Source organism: Odontomachus brunneus, unplaced genomic scaffold (genome assembly GCF_010583005.1).
Source record: "Odontomachus brunneus isolate Ranch 3 - 2012 unplaced genomic scaffold, Obru_v1 Obru_scaffold_036, whole genome shotgun sequence".
Taxonomy (NCBI): domain Eukaryota; kingdom Metazoa; phylum Arthropoda; class Insecta; order Hymenoptera; family Formicidae; genus Odontomachus; species Odontomachus brunneus.
The window spans coordinates 836,598-857,454 of NW_022639486.1; the positions used below are offsets into that span (position 1 = coordinate 836,598).

At 49.4% G+C, this 20,857-nt stretch overlaps 1 protein-coding gene across 5 annotated transcripts in view; it reads right to left on the reverse strand.

Moving 5' to 3' along the window:
* Positions 1-20,857, reverse strand: part of LOC116843857 (zinc finger protein castor homolog 1-like) — a 193,656-nt gene that overhangs the window by 19,607 nt on the left and 153,192 nt on the right. For all 5 annotated transcript variants that reach the window (XM_032814693.1, XM_032814695.1, XM_032814696.1 and 2 more), the window contains 2 exons: positions 17,660-18,093; positions 14,793-14,856 (listed from right to left, as the gene is read on the reverse strand). In XM_032814693.1, the coding sequence (XP_032670584.1) occupies positions 14,793-14,856; positions 17,660-18,093 (498 nt within the window). The remainder of the gene's footprint in view (positions 1-14,792; positions 14,857-17,659; positions 18,094-20,857) is intronic.

Below are 20,857 nucleotides of genomic sequence, written 5' to 3' on the forward strand. Positions count from 1 at the left end.
GGCACGTCTTCTTCTTATTGCCGACGTACGGACACGACCGTTCTCGCCGTCGCGGGCCGTGGAATTATTCGGGACGAGAATAAACGTCGTTATGGCCGTTCTCCCATTCGTGGCGAACGAGTTCATTATAATTAGTGCGCCCTCTTTACCGGGGGAGGTAGCGCGAAGTGCCGACAGTGGAGGGGAAGAAAGAACGGTCTCTCGTCGGCGACCCTAAAATCAGCAGCCCGGCTTTGTCCAATGCTTCCGTGTTCGCATGAAGCAACTTTTCGTGTAACGATTCATCGAACGCAACACACAAACTTCGGTATCGATTCGGCTCATTATTATAACCACCTATACAGAGGCTCTGTGGAACATGTTCCTCCAAGAAGGTTTCCCCTCGTGGAAAGGAAACGGCCAAGCGGAGACATGGTCCGCTGACAATCGAATTCTACACGAGACACGTAAGAATCGTTGAACAAATGGCTGAAAAATGATTGATACAGTTACGTAGAAAGTTCGCGACTCCATATGCTAATGATACAGTAAGGACTCGATCTCTCACCGTTCCCTCCTATTGTTTCCCCTCGCGCGCTGCGCACATGCTTAATGTACCTTCCTTCGTCCAATCAACGTCAACGCTGTTAGCTTACGCAACCCGACGATCTAAACGTAACGGCTTTAAGAAACGAGTACACGTGTCTTTCCTGTCGCGGAGCCGAGCGTTAACCAGATGCTTGCAGATGCGAGCATCGGCGTGATGATACCGCCGTTGGGATTCGTCAGCGCGCGCCACTGACAATTTCGCGCGATTGCTTCGCGCGGTGAGACATGCTCGTCCTTCGCGCACGATAACGCGAATCGGAAGGACGAGTCCGTCAAGCGAAAGAGGAATTATTGAACCGTCGGCTTTTTCCGTGTCGCCATAAAGGGTGTCGAAGAGCGATCGAGACGTATGTTATTTTACGCGTTAGTAAACAGCTTGCCTTCCTTCGTTTACACTCGACGAAGACGCGTTTGTTAATATCGCGCGGCACTGGTATCGCTTTACCCGCACAGTAAACGAACGAAGGGGGGAGGGGGGGTTCACCAGTCTCTTTTTCTTTAATCTAGCTCGCCCTCGTCCCGCCGGACGCTGTCGCGTATAGATTTTTTCGGGGCAGTATTACACGCGTACTACTTAATACACCCTCTTACCCTCTCTGCCTCTGTCTCTGCCGCCGCCGTCACCGCGCCCCTCTCGATCGGCTCCAGGACCCCTTGTGCAACCCCTTTCTTTTTAGAACGCCGCGAACCCTCTGCGCCCTTACTTATGACGGGCGTGTTAAATTTAACGAGGGAACGGTTGCCGGATGCCGAATATTCGGGCGCAATTTTTAAACTCCCCGTGTACAAATAATTCCGAAATAACTCCCGGGAATAATTAACGCGACGCATTGTCGATTGTTTCAGTGCGTGATTGTGAGCGCGACGTAACTCATTCGTCATTCTAAGATGCGATGGTGAAATATGTCGGAATAGTATGGCAGCGCGCGCAAAATTTCTTTCTTATTTTTGCATCGCTCTCTTCCCCCTCCTCTCTCTCTCTCTGTCCGTTCTTTATCGCGAGGTCCTCCGTCACTTCCGACCGCGATAAGCAGAGTACTGCTCGGTGCAGTGCATCGAGCATACGTGACAGAACGCTCACGGAGGCGATCTCACGTACGCACATAGTTGCTAACCGATAACGTGGATGGGAATTTTATAGTATGACGCTTTTGTCTCGAGCATACACAGCCGGGCACAAAGACACGATTCGGCTGAATCTGTAGCGGGCACTCAGTACCCCTTCTACCACGACGCATTCGGCTTCGAGCCCCCGTTTTTACGCTAAACGCACTCCCCCGTGCACTTAGCTGCGTGTAGGACGCGCAAAGTTTTTACGAGGGGAAACTCTGCGCGCTTAACATCGCGTCCGATAGAGAAGCGCGCAATCTACCCTCGCACGCGCTCGCACGCACACATGTGTCTCTCCTGTCGCTCAGCGAGCCCCGAAAATAAACAGAATCGAACCCTTTTTATAAATTCAAATAGCCGGAAGGGGAAACCGCCGCGCCGCAGCGGCTCCTCGCGAGTCCTTTTCTCGCTTCTCTTTGTTCGGGGAGTTTTCGGCGTGCCCTATGCGCGAAATGCAACTCGCCACGGATCGACGATCCGCTGTCAAAACACGAAATTCGACGCCTATGATCGGAAGAAAGAGAGAAAGTCTCCCCCACAACGCACCATGGATCTTCATTCAGCGATTTTTCCGGCGCGAAGAGGGGGACAGCGAAACAAGGTGGCGATGAGGAAGCGAAAAGGGGGATCGGCGTCGGGGAAATTTGTCAATACTGGAGGTCGCGATAGAACATCGGGAAACCCGATTACCCTTATTGGTGGCTGGGTAAGGTCAAAGGGATTTGTCGCAGCTATCGGAAGCTATGGAAACATCGAGCGAGTGAATGATATATGGCGTATGTTTAGTCGGAGAAAAGAAAAAGAATCCATTCACACACCGCGCGAAGTCATCGAGACGCACGAGAGAGATGCGTTCCGCCGAAGAGAATACACATTCGCGTTGTCGATTCGTCGACGTGGATCCGCGATTCGCGTCCATTGACGTTTTATTTATCGCTGTCAGCCTAATAAAGTCCACATCGACTGCTAATGATCAATGTAATACTCGCGCTTTATTTGTTCCGCCTGCTGATCATGTAATCCTCCGGTACGCCGCCGTGCTGCGTAAGACCAGATTAGCGTTAATCATTTCGTGTTAGCTTTCTAGAATTAAGTCCTCCTTTCACTCGGCTGCGGCTCCGCCGCGGTCTGGCCGGGGACGACGGTTGGCAAAACGACCGCGACGTTCATCCGTCTTCATCTGTTTCGAATTCGTAGCGCGCGCGAGCGCGATAAACAAGAACTATACTGTGCGCGGTGCCAACAACGTCGATCACGGTGGCAATACACAGTGGTCGGCTATCTGTCCGCGTTAACGGCGGGCCCGCCAATAAACAATTTCATTTCCATGCGGGGAAATTATGGAGCGAGCGCGAGAGCGTGCGCGAGCGCGCACAACGACTCCTCAGTTTCATATTTCTCGCGGGGTGCTTTTTTGTTTTCTCGCAGCCGGCCATATTGCCTGAGAAAAGCGCGGCCGAGCCGCGACTCGGCGCGGGCAGCTCGTTAACGGAAATTTACGACAAACTGGGCACAACGAGCCCGGTCTATGGTGTATCTCGCGCGTTATACGTGCCCGCGAAAGCATCCGGGATGCGCGCGCGCGCGAGGGAGAGAGAAAGAGGGAGAGAAAGAGAGAGAGAGAGAGAGAGCGAATTCGCGTTCTAGTGCGAATTTTTCTCTTATCCGCGCCGGCTACAAGGCATTTGAAAAGTTTTACAAAGTAGCGCACAGCGCCCCGTGATTTACGAGATCGCGTATCCAATAACTTTGAATATTCTCCGGGTGCGGTTATACGACTGTTAGCTTAACAAGGCGGTTAGACGAGCGCATAACGAGCGGACTACTATTAAGCGCGCCACTATTTTCCATCGACGCCTGGAACTCGCGCTCGCGAAGAATTACGGAGTCCTTTTCCCGCTTCTCCTCCCCTTTGTTACCCTCGGAATGTTGGGTAACATTCGAGCGCGAATTCACGCGTGGCTTTGCGCGGTCTGTTAAAAAATGTCTCACCTAAAGGTCGAGTGTCAAAGCGCGGTGAAGTTGATGGGATCTTTGAGCGATCGCGCAGAGGAAAATTGCAAATGAACGCATTGCTCGAAGCTGCGATGTCCAGAGAGTGAGGTTTGATTATTCATTAATTTTCGGGATCGTCTTCCACTTTGTATTTTGACGCATTCGACAGCTCGTGGGCTCGAATGCTCTTCCGCCGAAAGCAACGCTCCGAGGAACGCTCGTCGATCGGCTATTTTTCAACCGAGCCATTGGCAGCCCGCTCGATTTCGCAAGACCGAGGGTCGCCGACGGCGGGGTAATTAAATTTAGAATATTTTTTAAATTTCTCCAATTCCGCTCGCATGATTTGGCACGCGTCGCCACCGTCTCCGCCTCGTCGCGCGAACGCACAGATAAAAAGAGAGAGAGAGAGAGAGAGAGAGAGAGAGAGATGCAAAGGGCGAAAGAGAAAAAAACGAGCAGGAACGTCTTGCTGCCATCCTCTTACAATAGAAAATTCACGGACAGTGCCGTGTCGATAAACTGTCGATATAAACGAAAATAATTTGGATAATTGACATGAAACAAGACAAAACAAATATATAAGCGATTTGTTGAAAATGGCGGAATAAATCGACTAAATTAACTTTCAACAAGAATTTCTTTCCAAGTATTGCGCACAGAAGAAAAGGTTTGGTGGGACGAAGCGTGGCAATAAGCGAATCTTGGTTGAAAAAATAGAATTTCTGCCTCTTATGAATAAAATTTGACTCCAAGGACCAGAGATTCCGTTCCCTTCAACCAAGAGGCGCTTCATTCGTTCATCGTCGCGTTATAATTCGTCTTTTTTATTCGAGTGGAGCGCTAAACGCACTTGCTCTATTTGCAACAGTAATCAACGTATCGTTAGCTTATCGCGGGATATCGTTACGTCACAAAGATAGATTCGTGCATCGATTTGTGGAGAATGCTCGACGACCCACATGAAAAACTCATCTCCGTATCCAACCCCTTTCACACACGGCCCTGACCCTCCGGGCCTCCCTGGCCGTTTTAGTTTGGCCTAGCGCTAAAACAATCGGCGACTTCGTGGTCTTGGTCTCGACCCTCTTCGACCCTCTCCCTCCTCTCTCTTCTTTCCTCTCTCTTTCGCTCCCTTTCTCTCTGTCTCTCCTCCGACGCTGTTCTCTCTCTCTCTTTCTCTCTCTTTCTTTCTCTTCCTCCCGGTCGTTTCCACCGCCGGTGCTCGCACGGACGTCGCTTCTCCTTTTTCTTGCTTTTCGCGTCAAGCGCGAAATAACAGACGGACGACCGGTGGAGTCGGAGGGGCGCGAAGGGGGGCGACGGAGAAGGAAGAGAGTCGAAGAGCTAACTCGAATTACTAAAACGCCGAAGAGGCAACGAGCTCCTCCGAGAGCGGGTTACGGCGAAGAGCGCGGCGAGAGCCGAGACACGAGGGAGGAGAAAAGGTCTATTTATTAACGACGAGCGGCGGACCGGGAGTCTGCGGTTTTCCCCGTTCTCGGGGAAAAGCGAGCGAGCAGCCGATCGCGAGATCGTAATTCGCAAAATGATGGTAGAGCAACGCGCCGCAAGGAAAGCGCGGCGACCTGTAGTCTCTCTCTCTCTCGTTTCTTTTTTCAATGTTTGCGCGACGATCGTTTCCGATGCCTGACAAAATGATTCCACGTTATGATTCATTACGCTATATATTTTGGATTGAACACGACGAGCAGTGTTTTTCGTGCGACAAGGCGTAAGAAAAAATATCAGAGGGAAGAGAGGGAGTAGGAAAGAAAAGTCGACACGATCGACATCTCATCGCGGCGCACAGGAATAAATCGCGGCTCGTGAATCCTTCGGCGCATCTCTCACTTTGTAATCGGACGTTGAAAATGGGAGAAGAATTAATCGCGTACACGTACGCTATAATGTTCCGCCGTGTATAACGAACTTGTACGGCCCATTACGAGCGAGGACTCCGACGACGACGAGTGAAGCACGCGGCGACGAGGAACGGAGACGCAATAACGCGACAGAACGCAGAACGGTGGAAACGCGAAACGTTCTTGCGAAGAGAAGAGTCGTCTCTCTCCTCGTCCTCCTCTCCCCCCGCCCTTTACTACCACCACCATCCTGAAGAGGCGCGTTCCTTTCGATCTCTTTTTCGTCTCCTCTCTTCTTTCGCGTTCTCCACACGGGTCCCCTCTGCCCTGCAGCGGCGAGCGCTTCGTTTCGTGATTATATTCTCGAAATAGTCAACCGGATGCCGGCCGACGATGCGCCCGCGGATATTCCGTATATTTCGGGAGACCCTTTTTTCGTGCACGCGCGGGAAAGACGCGAGCGGCGGAAGACCGCGCGCGGAGATCATCCAAAAGAGCCCGGCGAGAGTCGTCTGAAGTCCCGATCTAATTCGCGGACGGGAGCCGCGGATTATTTCGAGGAGAACGGAAAGAGAGGGGTAGGAAACTACAAAGAGAAATCGCACAGGAACGCCTGACATAATGTCACGATTAACCCTTTGGAGCACAGTGGTTTCACCGCGATATCACCTATCAGAACGAAATCATAGCTTCAGACATAGCGATCTCGCGACGAAACAAATCCTTGCTCAGCCTGTGCATAGCGATTCACTCTACCGGCTTTAATAATAGGAAAAATAAAAAAATAATACGAAATAGGATAAAAAATTATTTTTAAAAGGAAAATCTCTTGAGATTTCTTGGGTTGTCATTCTGGACATGATATGAATACGTTATGAGAATCCGAATTTCGAAAGTCCTGTACTTGAAAGGGTTAAAAAAGAATTGAAGAAACGAAACGGAGGATTGGTGCAATCTCACTGAGTTCCAATTCTATCCCGCGTAAAGCGACGCATTTATTCGCCACGTTAGAGGCGCGACAATTGGCTCATCCCCATGTCGCCCCCGCGTCACGCGTGCCATCCACGACTATTGAACTCATCGAAATTGCACCGGTTTCACGCGGTGATTTGCACAGTCGGAGATGGTCGAGGAAGACGACGCGCAGTAGAAAAAGCCCCGTGTCCGTCTCGCCGCGAGAGAGTGTGCTCCGAGAGGGTGCTGACGAGCTGCCGTCTCGTTCTCGGACGAGTGATTGATCAACGATCGGAGCCGAGGGACATACCGTGTAATTTTCTCGGCGCGAGTCTACTTTCGAACTCGTCGGCGATGATTAAGAGTCATCCGTCGGCGATGTCTTCATTTTGCGGCAAACGGTGAAGGGCTTCGCGGACCGTTCGACGACGTTTAACTGGAGTAACGTTGTATGTATATATGAAGAAAGAGAGAGAGAGAGAGAGAGAGAGAGAGAGAGGGAGATGGAGAAAAAGAAAGAGAGGGAGAGGAAGAGAAGCGTTCCGCCGAGTGTTCGAAATTTGTGGCTGTAAGCCGTGAATTATTAGAGTCGGAGCCATTATCGATTCGATACGGCTTCCACGCGGTTTCATAAATCTCACCTCGCTATCGGCGATCGATAGGTCGCGAGGAGAGTCCGCTTCTCGCGTTACGTTAAAATTCTGATTGTTCCGAGTTACTGCTGCGCGCGCGCTCAAAGTTGGCGCTAGATAAGCTTTATATGGCGCGCCGTGGAATTGGATTACGCCGTTCCGTTCGATTCTAATTTCGTGCGGATAATCCGATATAGCCGATATGAGAATATAGGCGTACGTCTCTTGGCGACCGAAAAATCGCGAAACGACGGCCAAGAAAAAACGAGGACGTGAAGCGACGAGGACGACAGAGGGGTGGGTGGAGACCGTTCGGGAGAGAACGCGCACGAGTTCGAACGAGCAACGATGGATTCCTGAGTTTCGAGGACGGCATGCGATTGCCAATAGCTGTTTCCCGATACGAACCGATCGGGGCCAATCGCGCGGCCAACGTCATTCGACATTCGCGTCCGTTTCGCAATTCCCTTTTCGAAGCGGCCATTTTTATCGTCGGTTGGGCCACTCTCATCTGCTAGTTACCCTCGCCCCTTTGATCGGCGGGCGCGTTGAGACGCGCGGCACATAAAGTACCGAATCGCGTCAATTAAGGCCGGCCGTCCGCTAATTAACGGTGTGCCGATCGAAATTGCGGGGCGCGACAACAGCGGGATTAAGGATTTGCATACGCATTTCGGCCTATTTCCTCATAATGAGGTAAATGACACGTTACGCGAGATGATGAGCGCGGGGACCTTCCCCCCACGTGATTCCACCGGGATCATCCTCGGCGCGCGCAAAAAAGGAGCGCAAACGAGCGGAGATTCGAGAATCCTGCCGCGGAGGCCTCCGCCACTACGAGTCTCCGCTCTCTCTATTAATTAGCCCGCGGCAGCCCGCTGCTCTCCTCACCACCGTCTCCCCTCCTCCCTCACTGCCCGTTCCGTTAATTTACTCTGTATTTTATTTTTCGCAAGGGTCCTAAGTCCGCGCCCCGGCCCCTCCAGGGTCTGGAACCCGCTCTATTAATTAGCCCAGGCCCTTTTTTCCCGCGCGAGACTTCGCAAGATCCGTCGAATCCCGAGCGGGGAAACGGCCACGAGTTGGAGAACGGGGGCCTGAGGCGGGGGCAGAGGGGAGATACGTCGCCGGAATTCCGGGATCGGCAAAAAGGCCGGTGCAGATATTAATACTTTCCTTGAGGTTGAAATCGGGAGCGCGGAATGTATTTCGCGCGCCATATCGGCGTAAATCTCATTAGCGGAAACCATTCTCGCAACGCGCCACGTTAACGGTATTACGTTAACGTTCGCGCATAGCTCTTCCGCTTGCTCGAACAAGTGTTCCGTTTCAACTGCAATAATCGCTCCGGCGATGATAGCAGCTCGGTTCTCTCGACCCCGCTCTGCTGCAGAATATTTCGATACGGACATTCCGCGCCCTTTTCCTTGCGGGAACGCCGTGCGCGTAAAACCCGGCTGTTTGCGGAAAAATGCCGTTCTTCTGCCACCTTCTGTTCCGATAGCATCGGGAGCACGTAAACGGCGCGCAGCGGACGAAGAAAGGTGGAATCACGGCTGTCCGAGGGCCCGAAGGGGGCGAAGGGGGGTTCCTTGACGGGATGGTCGGTTGGTGGTAGAGCGAAAAATGAGGGACGACATTCCGTCTGTGTACCGATGCATTTCGGTGGCCGCCGAGACATCCTTTTAATGCGACGCTCGCGATTCCGCAGGAGGGAGGAAATTAATAAAAAGTTGAGGAACGATAAATTAGGTCGGCGAGATGGGACGACGCGAGAAAACCTCGGGGGGACGGCAAAGGCTCACCGATTGCCGGCCTCCGTCGGCAATCTCTTTCTCTCTCTTTCTCGAGCGATAATAAATTTCAAATATAAATAATAAAATTGTTCGTATCCGCCGTCTGTCCCCTTGTTGAGGGAGACGCAGCTTTTTACCGGCCAGCCCGGACGATTCACGAAGAGGACGACGATGACGGGCGCGTCGCGAGAATGCCTGAGAACGCGAGTGGACCACGAATTACGGCGAGCATTGTTTGCGTCTCCGGCTGCGACGGAATTGGCCATTGTCTCGCGGCGAGAGCCCGGGTGAACCGCGTGATCGTTACCGCGAGTACGCGACGGCAGAAATTGTCGTCGCGCGCACCTTCATCGCGCCGTATCGGAAGGTCCTCGCCGGCGCGAACAATGAGCGCCCGCCGTTGACACCGCGAAGACGAAAAGGTCAGGCACGAACGTGTGGAGTAATTCGATAAAGTGGGAGACACCTCGGGAAAAAAGGAGCGAGTACGATGATACGAGTGTGTGTATGTGTGTGTGTGTGTGTATGTATATACATATACACACGTGCTGTAATTCATCTGTCAAATATTTATCCAACGGTTAATTCGCAAATTCCAACCCCTTCGGAGCGGAGCGCGCGTGCAAATCCGTTTAAAAAGTCCCGAACGAACCGTGAAATTCGTTTTCCTCTCTCCCTCGCTCCCTTTCACCGCGCGTATCGCTTTTTAATGGCATTTCTTCAAGGCTAACGCTCGCCCATGCACGAGAGAAACGAAGGCGGCCGCGCGATCTCGTCGTTCAATTCCGGATAATGAAATCCAATCCGCGGGCTTCAACACGAGCGAAGATTAGCGTAAACATCGGCTGGGTCACGCGCCGACCGTTTACCGCGCCGCGAGAAAAAATGTGATAGATTACAGTTGGTTTGTCGAATTTATACACGCATGCGGACATCACGAACACGCGTTCCGTTACTCCTCGCTGCCAAGCGAGTGAAAAGCGCAAATTTCGACAATCGATGAAGGCTCTCCTTCGACCTTCCAGCTCTCGAAGCTTCAGGGCAACCATTCTTCCCGGGGAACTCATTTCGCAAGAGTTTTACGTCACTCCCCAATTTAATAATTCCCAATACACAATCACACACGGCTGCGAATGATTCAGCGCCGCTCTATACATATTAATGTACGCTTCCTACGATAACGGCTCGATACATACGGCTTGCGCAATCGCTCAGGTCGTTTCCCGAAAAGTCTAGGTGCGCTCGAGAAGAGAGAGTGAGAGAAAGAGAGATTCCTCAACTTCTCGCGAGCCCCGATCGCTATGCCGTCGCGCTACGAACGGAAAGTGGAGGTCGCCGAGACTTGAACTCCCTTCGTAGCTTGAATCGTTGCACGTATGTGGATCCTGCGGCAGGTAATATAGGTGGGGGCGGTGGGTCGTTCCGCGGACGGAATGAGGGGCCCAGCCGGGGTGCAGGGGGAAAGAAAGCGAGGCTGGCCCCCGGAGGGCTCACAGCCGGCACTATATGCAGAGAGAGCAGTGCACCAGTTATTTATCGTAGCTCCCGTTTATGCTTTATTTGTTATTTGCCTGCTCTCGGCTGCCTGGCCAGACTTGCAGTCCGTGTAGGTAGGTAGGTAGGTAGGTAGGTAGATAGGTAGGTAGGTAGGTAGATACATGTGCGCATCTTACGCAGGCACCTACACTGTCCGCCTTCCAGAGAGCCGCGACTCCACGATAATGAATCCGTTTCGTGCAATTAGACGCGTTAAGGGAGCCGTTTAAATCACAGTACCCCCGCGTCCCGCCCTATCGCGAAGATAAAAATGTATTTCTGACGATTATTCTCGTTCCCTCCGCGTTCTCCTGTATTCTCTCGGGGAATGAAACGAAGAAAACGAATTATCCTGTACGCGCGATCCGATTGTTCAGGTATGGTCGCGCGCGCGCGCGCGCGCAGCGTGTAACGAGAAGCCGATAATTGGAACCGGTGAAAATATCGAGGTGAGCGGTTTTTTGCGCTATTAGCGCACTCTTACCCGCAAGATTATGCGCGCCGACTAATTAAGCATTTCCCTTGGCGAATTGACAGATGCGGTCGTTAGGATTCGACGATGCCGACATTACTGGCCGGCCGCGGCGCGATAGCGCGGCTTAATTAAATTGTATTTGCACGAAATTGATGGCCGCAGATATCAACGGGGCCGTTAAGCTTCCTCGTAAACGTATGTCGAACAGGTGCAGACGGCGGCGACGGCGGCGTCGGCGTACATATGTGCGTGGCGCATGTACGACGGCGATAATTGTCGGGGCCGTAAATTATTGTAATTAGTAAAGTCCGGTCCGCGGAGTAGAATTCGGAGACCGTGGCGTGATCGATCGGCGCAACGGCTCTTCCTCTCCTCCCCGACTACGCATCTTCCCCTTATCGCATTTACGGCGGCGCTATCGACCACTTGAAAATATTCCGAACGAAATGACAAAGTGATATCAAAATTCCGAGCAATCCAACCGCTCGCGAAATCCGGAAGAGATTTATCGCGGACTGATTTACGAAATGACTTATCGGCACCACTTCTGGAGAATTTATGCCCATGACGAGACTGGAGCGCGAACGCAGCGCGGTCTACGATATCAATCGCGAAGGGAAGAATGGAATTAGCGATATCTATCAGGGCCCACCATTCGAGATAGCGGTCTCGCGATGACGGAGTGACGGTAATTTTGAAAAGTCTGTCCGAGTCGACCGCGAGAGAGCAGCTTAACGGCCTAATGTTCGCGTTACCAATCTCGCACGTTGCATGTACTACGCGTATCGCCGTTGACGCTCATCTTCTCCACGATGTAATGAAGGCACCTAGACGCAAGGTGGCCGCCGCGTGTCAAACGCGAAGAATTAAAAAGACGACGACGACGACATATCGGGAGGGTACAAAGGGGGGAAATAGAAGCGCATCTTCGACACGGTGGAGGAGGAGGAGAAGGTGATGAAGGAGGTGGAGAAGAAGGATGGGGCATACGGGGGAGGGGGCGCCGAAGGGGGCGGACGAGAGAGGAGAGTCGAAGACACTGCGAGAAAGAGAGAATAATGCGTTAAAGCAGCAACCAGCAACTACTCTAATTGGCCACTTTGTCCATTTATTCGATTTATTTAAATTATGGGACAATTGACAGTAGGCATTCTATTTTTTAAATCTCCCCGGCCAACCGGCTGATTGGGCGAGATTGGCGTGAGACACTGGCCCCACAGATTCCCCAGTTGTGGGCTTAATCAGCTTTGATTGCTAGCATCTCTCTTTCTCTCTCTCTCCCGCTCTCTCCCTCTCGTCGAGAGCCCGTGTCTCTTTCTCTCGGCGTTTTCTTTCTCTTTCTCTTTCCGCGTACTCATACATCTACAGCTCTATCCTCCTCTCGCACACCCGCGCGCTCTCTTTCTCCCGTTGGCTCGCTTCACTCTCCCCTCTCCCCCGTTCGTGTCTCCCTCCCTCTGCCTGTCTCTGTCTCTTTTTCTCTGTCTCCTTTCGATGTGTCCCGCTTAGCCGCGCGCGCACGAACGACGTACAACGTACATTTTATTTTATTCCATTTCGCTGCAGATCCCACCACGCGTTTAATATCGTCCGGTCGGCGTCGATTGGCCGATCCGAAATTGTGGGAATATGTCACTGGACGAGAAAATCCAACGGAGGCCGCCCACTCTCTCTTTCTCTACGCTACGTGTGTCCCCCTCACGTGTCCCTCTTCGTCCTGAACGCCGTGATTTCCGTCGCGGAATCTTTGCACGGTTCCGACGCGACACTCGTCGCGCGGCGAATTGCCGATCGCGAGGTCGTCGTCGCGAGTCGTCGACGCAATCTCGCAGAGAATGGACGGTTCGCGTGTCAATGAGAAAGAGAAACGATTGATCTCAAGAATGGCTATCTACCGGAAAAACACACATATTAACGTTTCTTCGCGTGATACAAAATTCCAGTCCATTACCGCAAGCAGCGAATCATAATTTCTTTCAACCACCGATTCCCGATTTTTGCAAAGTGACGATTTGATTACCAGATTGATCCTCCTTCGTGACACGTTTTTACTCTCACGCTGATTAAAAAGGAAGAGAAAGCTCATCCGAAAATGTATCTTTTCATTATGCAAATCTTTACATTGCGCGAATAAATTCGCCCACGCATGTTCAGCAAATACCGGGCGGTGTTGGGAGGAACGAAGGAATCGACGAGTTTCTTTTGTCAACGCGGCCGAAGCAACCCCCCTCGTGCCCCCTCGTGGGAGCTGTTGGCACTCATCCCATTTCCTTGATAATTCCCATAATGCTGTGGGCGGATATTCCAATAAAGGGGGAACTGCCCCCGGGCACAAAACACTGAAAGCAGCGGACGGCCGCGATTCGTCAGGTTGCCCACGATTCACGGGTTCGCGAGGATCGAGGATCGGGACAAATAAAGGCCATAGGGAGAGCCGACGGCGCGCTCTCGCCGGCTTTACGTATAGCTTTAGATTTGTCACGTGGCACCCGGGAATGCGCGATAATTACTCAAAGATGCGGGCCTACTGCGGGCAATCGCACGCGGGATGCGATTCCTCCGGTCTGCTCCGCGGGCGCCGATTATTAATCCTCGTTGGAAAATCCACCGCTTCGCGGCAGAAAAGGAAATTGATTCACGGGAAAAAAACATAGCTGCGAAACTGCGGAGCTTATCTCCGCATCATCATTAACAGCAGACAAGAGTAAGCGGGACCGCCGCTGGTAGAATTCTATTCTTATCTTTTGTGCGAAGATAAAAAGAGCACCAATGTGAATAACCGATAAGAGCCGATCGTAATATGTCAGTTGTTAAATTTTGATGTTTGACAGTGCAAATGCATGCATCAAGAGTGCCTTAGTCTGTCATATATTTTTCTACATTCACTTTGTCAAATTTTTCTAATAATTATTTACCACTCTTCCCATCCTAAACGAAACTTATCAATTTCTGTGTTGTAAAAAGTGAAAATAGCACCAACGTGAGTAACTTGACTCATAAGAGTTGAGTGTAAAATGTTAATTGCTGAATTTCGACGTTTGACAGTGTAAATGCATGCATCAAAAGTGTCTGCCATAGACTTTTCTGCGCTCATCTTATCAAATCTAAATTTTTCCAATAATTATTCCCCATTTTTTTACCCACGTTAATCTTAAACAAAACTGTATTTACTAATCTTTGTATTGCAAAAAATAAAAATAGAACCTAAATTTTTCTAGTATTTCCCACGTTAAACAGAAATCTTCTTATTAATTCCTGTCTTGCAAAAAAGAAAAACAGAAATCCTTGGCCGAACTTAAGTTTTTTCCCACTCTAAACGGAACCTTCCTCATTAATTTTTGTGTTGCGAGAAATAAAAATAGAAATTCCCTAAAGTCGTGACAGCACTTTTCGATTTCGACAATTGGCGACGATTTTTCGTTCATAGAGAAAATTCGTCAGCCCGATATCGGTCCGCATCCGGCCGCTTCCGCAGCGAGAATACGCGCGCGCACGGGCGCGACTTTTGGCGAACGCGCGTGGACGCATACCGATTATTTCTATCCCGACCGTCGTTAAAGGTCAAGCGTCGCCGTGTACGATCGACAACAATGTCTCCGTTCTAATGATAGGTTTGCTCAAACGGTCAAAGCGACCGATCAAACAAATCGCCCGGTCTGACCAGATCGCGAAGTACTGGGTGGCTCTCGCGCCCGCTGTAGCCGCAGCTTTTTCCACTACGCCCGTTCATTCTTTGCCGCCTGTTGTTCGCGCTCGGGCAGGGTCATCGAACGCGGTAGTCTCGATTCGAATCTAATTACGATCCCGATAATTCCGTCAGCGGGAGGAAATAGTAACTCACCGGAAACCTTCGGGTCAGCTGCCTCCACCTTCATCGCCGCCAGGCTCGCTATTGTCGGCGGTACCTAAAAGAAATACATTACGATGTACAATGCACTGGCGCGCTCAGGGCCGTACATGCGGGAGGAGAAGCGAAAGGGGAGCCCCGTCGCCCACGCGGCAGACGCGAGATGTTTCCGTAAACCTATCGCGCGGATCCGAAGGACTTAGCAGTTCCGCCGACTAATCGCGCGCTACGGCCCGCGGGGCCCGCTCGTAATGGTCGCGTAATACCCCTATGTTAACCCCGCCGCTACCAAGTAATGAAATCACCCCACGGCCGGACCTATTACCTCGATTTCTACATTTGAACGAGAGTCTTAATTTCAAAATGAGTAAATCAATTCCGTACAACCGTCTCTTGTCGGCGTGTCGTGCGAGTGTCCACGGGATGATCTGCCGCTCGTCGAAGAGAGATGCCGAAATTAAAATCGGGAGACCTAAAAAGAGTCGGACACTGTCCCGAGAAAGAAGTGTCGGCCGCGCGCTCGCGAAGAAACGACACTTGCCGGAAGCCCCATCGCGGTGCAAATTATTCGAATACTGTACGATTTCCGAAGCCTTAGCTGAGATCCGTGCCGCGACGTCGTTGAATTCACGAAGCGATTGCTACATCGCGCCGTCGTTCCTCTCCTGCCTCCTCCTCAGAGCCGTCGAAAAATTACTCTTTCGACACCGTCGCGCTCGTCGAATTCAATCGACGAGCCGCTTCAAGGAAACTTAAAGGGACTCGGAGTTCATTAAAACTTTCGGGAACCGTGAATTCATCGGAAGCCTCGAACTTTTATTTAGTATACCTGCGAGCGACTGGCATAATCTGAATAACGCACGACTACGTAAACGCGCTGTGACGCATTGTTGCATCAGAACGCATTCCCCCCGAGCGTCCCGAACTATATGAATTTCATCCCGCGGCTGAGAAGGAGCGATTCCGAAGCGTTTGCCCGGAACAATCGATTAATTCCGTCGAATCTAATAGAACTCGCCTCACGTACGTGACCATCGCGTTCCGTCGGAGTTCTGCAATCTCCAATCGACCACTTATATTCCCCGTTCATTTATTACCGCCGACGTACCGCGTGCCTAATATTGCGGACTGCCGCGGCGTATCGCGCATAGCAATACCGGCGAACAATCGGCGCGCGTAGGGTCGTCCGAAGAAAAATCCGCGAAGGGAGATCGACGAGCGCGCGAAGCACTTCGAATTGGCGCCCTTTCCTTGCGTCGGGTCGCGAGGAAATGCGCACGAGGAGAAAACGCGAACGCGCGAGGAAACGAATGGAAAATAATGTGCACCGCGATGTACATAATGCGGACGTATGCACGGGGGAAGGGGGGAAAGAGAGGGGGGGGTACAGGGGGAGAAGCACGGAGGACGAAGAAAGAGAAAAAGGTCGGAATGGGACAGCGGGGTAGGGCGAAGAGTGCCGAGAAGAGACGAGGAGGAAGAAGAGAATCGAAGAAGAGCGACAGAGAGAAGAAGAGAGGGGTAACGATAAGAGAAAGAACGACGAGGGGCAAAGGAAAGGGGAGGGCACGCCGATGAAGGAGGAGGAGGAGGAGGAGGAGGAGGTGGTGGAGGAGGATGAGGAGGGGGAGAGAGCGGGGGTAGCGCGAGGAGGGGAACGAGAGGAGGGCATACGCGAGAGAGTATAGGGGCATATATGAGAAAACAATAGAGCTGATTTGCAAACAATAGAATAACGTTAAGACTCTCGAGTATTATACGCCGTTGTTACTTCTTGTGCCATAACGCCGGAGAGCATATGCCCATTAATATTCAAAGGCGAAAATAATGTAAACGACACGACAAAAATCGGGGGAATAATTTCAATTCTCCCCGTATGGGATTCCACGGCAGCGATCCCATAGTCGGATCGTCGTCCGCGCGGTCTCGTGTCTCCGCTTTGGCGCGCCACGGCGTACACGTACGTGCCCGGGCGCGCTCGTCGCGAAAGCGCGTCGTTGATAACGGCATTATGATAACGAGATCGCGCGCCGACTCCTACATATCGTCGTCGAATCTGCTCGAGTCGACCCTGCTGAACGAACAGATTTTCTCATACGCTGAGAAGAAAATACCTGAGAATTTATTTGTGGACAGGAGTCTATTCGCAGAGATGAACTTTGTGTTTCGCAGAGAAATAAACTTTACATCACGCAAATAATAAATTTTCAAGGATTTTTCTTCTTAGTGTACCACGAAGTTCCAAAATTCCATTTCAATTGCTGTATTATACTGTCGGCTCTCCCGAAGTCGAGAAGCTTCAGATAATAACGGGAATCCGGAAATGAAAGGCTTGATTAATAAAGGCTCGAAGGCATTCGACTCGGGAATGATGTCTAAGCCGCGAGGTCTGTATCGACTTTTATTACGACGTATCATAACCGATTGTTCGTCGCGTACGATTCTGAGAACCTCTGAATTATTCTAGCACAATTAAGCACACACACGCAGCTCCCGGGCTGGTAACTTTACGATCTAGCGATGGTCAAGAGTTGTCGGAATACGATGAGAGATGACTCACCGCCGTATTGTTTTCGGACAGCTCGCGATCGTTTCTCTTTTCACGCAATACCTACCGGTCGTTCAACGCTACTTCAATTTTTACAAATCGCGCAATCATCAGAGACCTCCGTGATCGCGGCGCCACGAATTAATCCCATAGTGTACCGCGGTTACTTCGCCGTAACGTCACTGTGGAGTTCAAGAAGAGTCCTTGAGAGTATTGATGGACTTCGAACCGAGGAGTACGCTCGAGTGTGTGTGAAAGAGAAAGAGCCGTAATTTTATTTACAATCGGAATATTTGTTCTAAAAGAGACTCACTCTGGATTCCTCGGGTTCCTCCCGCCTCACGTTCTGAAAGAGCACGCTGCCCATCTGAACCTGTAGATTCTGTTGCAGCAGCTGCGCCAACTGCGGATTCTGCGACAGGATCGCGGGATTCTGCTGCAGCAGTTGCGCCAGCGCTGGATTCTGCACCAGTATTTGATTCAGGGACGAATTGGCCATGGCGTGCAGGGAATGTTGTTGCTCTTGAGATTGATGTTGTTTCTGCTGTTGCTGTTGATGATGTTGGGGTTGCTGTTGCTGCTGCTGTTGTAGATTCGGCGAATTCGCGTTTGACGTTTGACAGGACTGTGACAGGTTGCCGAGGGGTGGGATCGCGCGTTGCGGACTTTGCGGGGTATGAGGAGGCGTGGGTGGACTTCCGGGTGCCATGGAGGAGGCGTCCTTCTCTTCCTTTACCTTCATCTTTCCTGCAAAATAAAAAAGAAAACAAGTTCCAATTTAATCCGTCGGATATCAGATAATTTTTTATCACATAGATGGTGTTCCTTTTTATCGCGGTTACATGATAAAAAGATTTCAACTCCTGTTTAATCGATTATAAAAAAGAAAATATAAATTGATATTTGATAATCTCTTTGTGTACTAATAAATTTCCACGGATTTGTGAAATGCGAAAAAGACGCAGAGATGAAACGTAGAAGAAAATAATGTCTTAGTTTGAAGATAACAAAGTGATGCGAGCTAAAATTAATATTCGCAGAGTCACGTGGAAATCGACATTGTAGATTCAGCGATTTCGCAATTAATGACGAAGCCGTTCCGCTATTGACGGCGTATAATAATAGTGCGATCTTTTTTCTTGAGAAATCCAAAGTACGTAATGCGTGTTACTGGAATTAACTGAGTAGTGGAGAGGGCACAGAATGACCCGATCGAATGCGGACGTATCGATGTTATCGAAATATTTTCATGATTCTCCCCAAGGCTTAACGCGAGAAGCGCGGAATATCGTGCGATCCATAAAGTAGTTAATAACTTTGACTGCTTATCGGGGTCGACTATATGATGAACGGGACCGATTTTTTCTAAACGCCGTCGAGCCGAGCTGAGGCGAGGCGAGCGAAAGCGATCAAAACGCTCGCACTCGGTCATGTGTTACTTATTGAAGAACGAATCGCCGCCGGGCCTCGAGCGAAATTCGCATCTGCTCTCGATAAGAGGAGCCCCGCAATATAACTTCCCGAGCTAAACAAACGCGAAAACTCTGCGCAATGCTTGGCTCTCGATTACAAGCGTTATAAAATCACCAGCTATCGGTTAGAAACGATTGACTCGGTCAATTCATAATTACTAATTCGGATTATCATCTTCAATTATTGCTAGCCAGAGATCAGCTTGTTTCGTAAGAATTATTCCAATTAAAAAAGGGGTATTAAGGCGAGGCTCTGATTTAGATAGTCGAAAAGTAGATTTTTACGAATTTTTTTCAAACAAAGATATAGAATTTTAATATACTATTTATCATTGTTTTAAGTAAAAAAAATTTTTTTATTTAAAGTTAATTGATGTTCCGTCTAGGTTTTTGTGATGAGCGCGATATCGTTGGAAGCCTCTAATGGACAACATTATAGTTTTGTATAACTCGCGATATCGCATAAAAAATCTGAACAACAAAATATCAAATCCTTTTTTAAATCGAAAATAATTTTTTATACTTAAAATAATGATACATAGTATGGTCAAAACCTCATATCTTTATACGCTTTTTGGAAAAAATTCGTAAACATTTTCTGTTTTTCAACTATCCAAAGCAAAATCTGTTTTTAATTAAACGAAATCGCGAAGAATAACATACGATTGCACGATCACTTCGAATTCAATTTTAAACTCCGCTTTACTTATCTATACGTAGAAAAATAATTTGTTGACCCAGCAAATTTTCTGCTGGTCTAGTAAAATCTTGTCGTTATTATATGGACAGTAAAAGGATTTGCTAAGAGTACTAATCACTATTTGCTGGATATAATTTGCTGAATCTACAAATTATTTTGCTATAAGAACCACGATAGATTTATATAAGCAGTTGCAGTTTTGCTTCGATAACAAATAAATTTGTTAAGGATATATTATTTTGCATCAATAGCAAATTAACGTGATTCTTAGGATAAATATACTCAACAAATTTTTTTCTATCCTGGCAACGAAACTACTTCTGCTCTGATAATGAATAATTTGTAATTATTTACGTCAACTAAATTTTTTTTATGTCACTACGAATAACAGTAGCAACAATGATTTTGCTAAAAGAGCAAAATTATTTTTCTTCGTGTAATTTACGAGTCTCTAAAGACTTTCTGAAATCGCGATCTTCGCCAGAATACCGGTGAAACTGATTCCCCGATTACTTTGGTTCTTCCGTGATTTCGGAAGTATCTTATAGGGGGGCTTCCGGATTGGTCCAAGGGTACAAGAAATAGGCAGTGATTCCACGGGAGATGTGCGGTTGCTACAAGGTGAAGGCATCAAAAGGGAGACCGTGCGAGGTTAGTTTTTTCTTAGGGCCAAAGTCGTGAAATTGAGACGTCTCGATTATAAAAGCCGCGTAATCGACTGCTAGCAGGTACATCTGCCAGCTGAACTGTATTCTATGGGTAAGTATAAAAAATTCGTTGAATAGGCCCCATCGAATAGGCTTCTATTACCTCTCAAATTTATCGACATATTCTTGGATAAAGGATTTATTTGGATTTATATACGAAACTATATTTTCTCCGACAAAATCTCTCGTACTAGCAATCGTGGTTTTATGACTTATTTTACGCGGCGAAAACTTACTAATTACTTAGGCACATCAGTTAATTTGTTTCAATATACAAAAAAGAAAAGTAGTATCTCGACTCAATTCGACAAAATTTTCGTCTTGAGAAGTACGTAAGCGGATATACGAATAGTTATGAGGAAAACGCTCTGTTCACGAAAACAGTTGGATGATTATGGTGACTGAGGGTTATTTTCGGCAGTTGTTTCCATCCTGCGGGTATAATCCGCCAGGTAGATAGGATGCGTTTCATTCGCGCAAGTAAACCCTGAGAACGTTGAATCTCGCGAACCCGGAGATTACCTGCAGTTTTCGTTCGCAGATGATCAGGGAAGGGCTTAAAGACCCTTTGCTTCAAGACAGAGAGAGAGAGAGAGAGAGAGAGAGAGAGAGAGAGAGAGAGAGAGAGAGAG